We start from the raw sequence: 3,526 nt of genomic DNA, 5'->3' as shown, positions 1-3,526 counted from the left end.
CAGACCTGTCTCACCTGTCCCTGTCTTAGTGTTTGGAGGGTCAGACCTGTCTCACCTGTCCCTGTCTTAGTGTTTGGATGGTCAGACCTGTCTCATCTGTCCCTGTCTTAGTGTTTAGAGGGTCAGACCTGTCTCACCTGTCCCTGTCTTAGTGTTTGGAGGGTCAGACCTGTCTCACCTGCTGTGTTTCCCATCAGGACCTCACCTGCAGTTCGAGGACGAGGTGAGCGCTCTGCAGCCACAGGTGGACAAGCTGCTGGCACTGGGTGTCAATAAGATCATCGCTCTGGGTCACTCGGGCTTCATCGTGGACCAGCGGGTGGCCCAGAAGGTGCGCGGCGTGGACGTGGTCATCGGCGGACACACCAACACCTTCCTGTTCACAGGTAGGGGGCAGAGGGGCCACGTTTGTCTGCAACTGGGGGCTTTAAAGCACTTCTTCTTCTTTCAGCTTTTCCCTCTTCAGGTGTCTCCACAGAGAGTCATTGTCCTCCATCTCACTCTGTCCTCTGTGTCCTCTGTCCTCACTCCAACTACCTCCATGTCCTCTCTAACTGCATCCATATGTCTCCTCTTTGTCTTTTTCCTGCAGCTGCATCTAACATCCTTCTACCAATATACCCACTGTCCCTCCTCTGGACATGTCCAAACCACTGTCCCTCCTCTAGACATGTCCAAACCACTGTCCCTCCTCTTGACATGTCCAAACCACTGTCCCTCCTCTAGACATGTCCAAACCACTGTCCCTCCTCTGGACATTCCAAACCACTGTCAACCCTCTGGACATTCCAAACCACTGTCCCTCTTCTGGACATTCCAAACCGCTGTCCCTCCTCTGGACATGTCCAAACCACTGTCCCTCCTCTGGACATGTCCAAACCATCTCAGTGTGTCCTCTCTAACTTTAACTCCCAGTTGTTCAACCTGTGCTGTACCTCTGATGATCTCATTCCTGATCTTCTCTATCCTTGTCTCTCCTAAGGAGAACCTCAACATCTTCATTTCTGACACTTCCAGTTATGTCTCCTGTCTTTTTGTCCATGTCTCTGTCTCCAGACCATACAACATAGCTGGTCTCACCACTGTCTTGTAAAAATCCTGATGCATGCTCAAACTACTGTCCCTCCTCTGGACACGTCCACCCTTTTGTCACAAATCACTCCTGAAACTTTTCTCCATCACTCCATCCTGCCTGGACTCTCTTCTTCTCCTCTTCACCACACTCCCCATGTTCCTGGACAATGGACCCCAAGTCCTTGAAGTCCTGCACCTTTGTGACCTCTGCTCCTTGGAGCCTCACTGTTCCACCTCCTCCCTCTCATTCACACACATGGACTCTGTCTTACTACGGCTGACTTTCATTCTTCTTCTTTCAAGTGCATACCTCCACCTCTCCAAGTTCTCTTCCACCTGTTCCCTGTTCTCACCACAGATCACAATGTCATCTGCAAACATCATCGTCCACAGGGATTCCTGCCTGACCTCATCTGTTAGTCGGTCCATCACCAGAACAAACAAGAAGGGGCTCAGAGCTGATCCTTGATGAACTCCCACCTCCACCTTGAAGCTATCTGTCACTCCTACAGCACATCTCACCACTGTCCTGCTGTCCTCATACATGTCCTGCTGTCCTCGTACATGTCCTGCTTTCCTCATACATGTCCTGCTGTCTTCATACATGTCCTGCTGTCTTCATACATGTCCTGCTGTCCTTGTACATGTCCTGCTGTCAGATGTTTTTTCTAAATCCACAAAGACACAATGGAGTTCTTTCTGACCCTCTCTGTTCTTCTCCATCATCATCCTCAAATCAAAGATGGATCTATGGTGCTCTTTCTCAGCATGAAACCATCCAGTTGCTCACAGATAGTCACCTCTCGTCTAAGTCTTGCTTCCACAACTCTCTCCCAGATCTTCATCGTGTGGATCATCAACTTAATTCCCCTGTAGTTGCTACGACCCTGTACATCACCTTGTTCTTAAAAATGGCCACCAGCACTTCTTCTCCATTCCTCAGACATTTTCTCACCCTCACTAATCTTTCCCACTTCCTGCTCCACAGTTTCTATGACCTCTACTCTTCTTTCTCTTTCATTCTCTTCATTCATCAGCTCCTCAAAGTTCTCCTTCCATCTTCCTGCCACATCTTACAGTCTCCAGTCTCCCTCAGGTTTCCTCTTCTACACAGAATGTAGTCGACCTGCGTACTCCTTCCTCCACTCTTACAGGTCACTCTATGCTCCTCCCTCTTTTGGAAACAGGTGTTGACTACAGCCATTTCCATTCTCTTGGTGAAATCCAGCACCATAGTGAGAAACAAAATGTTAAAACCAGTAACTTAATGGATGTTTTGAGGTAACAGTTGAGGTAAGCACAAAAATGTTGGGAACTTCTTAGTCACACTAATTCTGTGAAAATATGCTGGTGTGCTCTGTCAGTCATCCAGGAAAAGGTTTCACTGAAAACACTGGACTTGGCTGTGACGACATTTTGATTCACATCCAGGAGGCTTTCTCACTTCAGAAAGTATGTGGAGTGTGTTTATATTACTGCGAGAGGCCATGAGGCCTGGAGTGGTGCTTAGTTCATTATTTTGTTAACAAGCCTAAATTATGAAAGATGAACAACACTAATGAATAACTGTTTATGCCCATATTCTTTATACTTCATACCAAAGTGCAAGAAAGACCCAGAGAAATTATAACTTTGTCTTACATAAAGAGAATGCATCAAAAAGAAGACAAATATAAAAACGTCAAATTTGTGAGCTGTGTGCATAATTGTGTTTTTAATTACCTGTTGGTGATTTGGCTCCGATTTGGAAATCCAGCACTTTCTCTGTCGTGGAGGCCCACAAAACGTCTCGATACACGAGACATCTGTCGAAACAAATAAACCACATCGACTTGTGATCTACTGGTGTTAGCAGGAGCTAACACCGCTAACAGGAGCTAACACCTAACCTAACACCTAAATTAGCTAACAGCTAACTGTTTATTGTTGTTGCTGTTGTCCATTGTTGTCATCTTTCTTTGTTGAAATCAGGTCTCTCTTGTAAATGAGTCCTTGAGGCTCAATGGGAGCTAACACCATTAGCAGGAGCTAACACCATTAGCAGAAGCTAACACCATTAGCAGGAGTTAACACCGCTAACAGGAGCTAACACCATTAGCAGGAGTTAACACCACTAACAGGAGCTAACACCGCTAACAGGAGCTAACACCTAACCTAACACCTAAGTTAGCTAACAGCTAACTGTTTATTGTTGTTGCTGTTGTCCATTGTTGTCATCTTTCTTTGTTGAAATCAGGTCTCTCTTGTAAATGAGTCCTTGAGGCTCAATGGGAGCTAACACCATTAGCAGGAGCTAACACCATTAGCAGAAGCTAACACCATTAGCAGGAGTTAACACCGCTAACAGGAGCTAACACCATTAGCAGGAGTTAACACCACTAACAGGAGCTAACACCATTAGCAGCAGCTAACACCGCTAGCAGGAGCTAACACCATTAGCAGGAGCTAACAC

General features: G+C 46.5%; 1 protein-coding gene across 1 annotated transcript in view; it reads left to right on the top strand.

Annotated features, from left to right (window-relative positions):
• The window catches only part of nt5e (5'-nucleotidase, ecto (CD73)), a 27,189-nt gene that overhangs the window by 9,640 nt on the left and 14,023 nt on the right, over nt 1-3,526 (top strand). The window contains exon 3 of the mRNA XM_037686002.1: nt 198-386. Coding sequence (XP_037541930.1) covers nt 198-386 — 189 coding nt within the window. The remainder of the gene's footprint in view (nt 1-197; nt 387-3,526) is intronic.

This window comes from Nematolebias whitei, chromosome 12 (genome assembly GCF_014905685.2).
Source record: "Nematolebias whitei isolate Nwh7 chromosome 12, NemWhi1, whole genome shotgun sequence".
Taxonomy (NCBI): domain Eukaryota; kingdom Metazoa; phylum Chordata; class Actinopteri; order Cyprinodontiformes; family Rivulidae; genus Nematolebias; species Nematolebias whitei.
The sequence above is the reverse complement of the archived record's forward strand: the minus strand, read 5'-3'. Positions and strand labels throughout refer to the sequence as shown.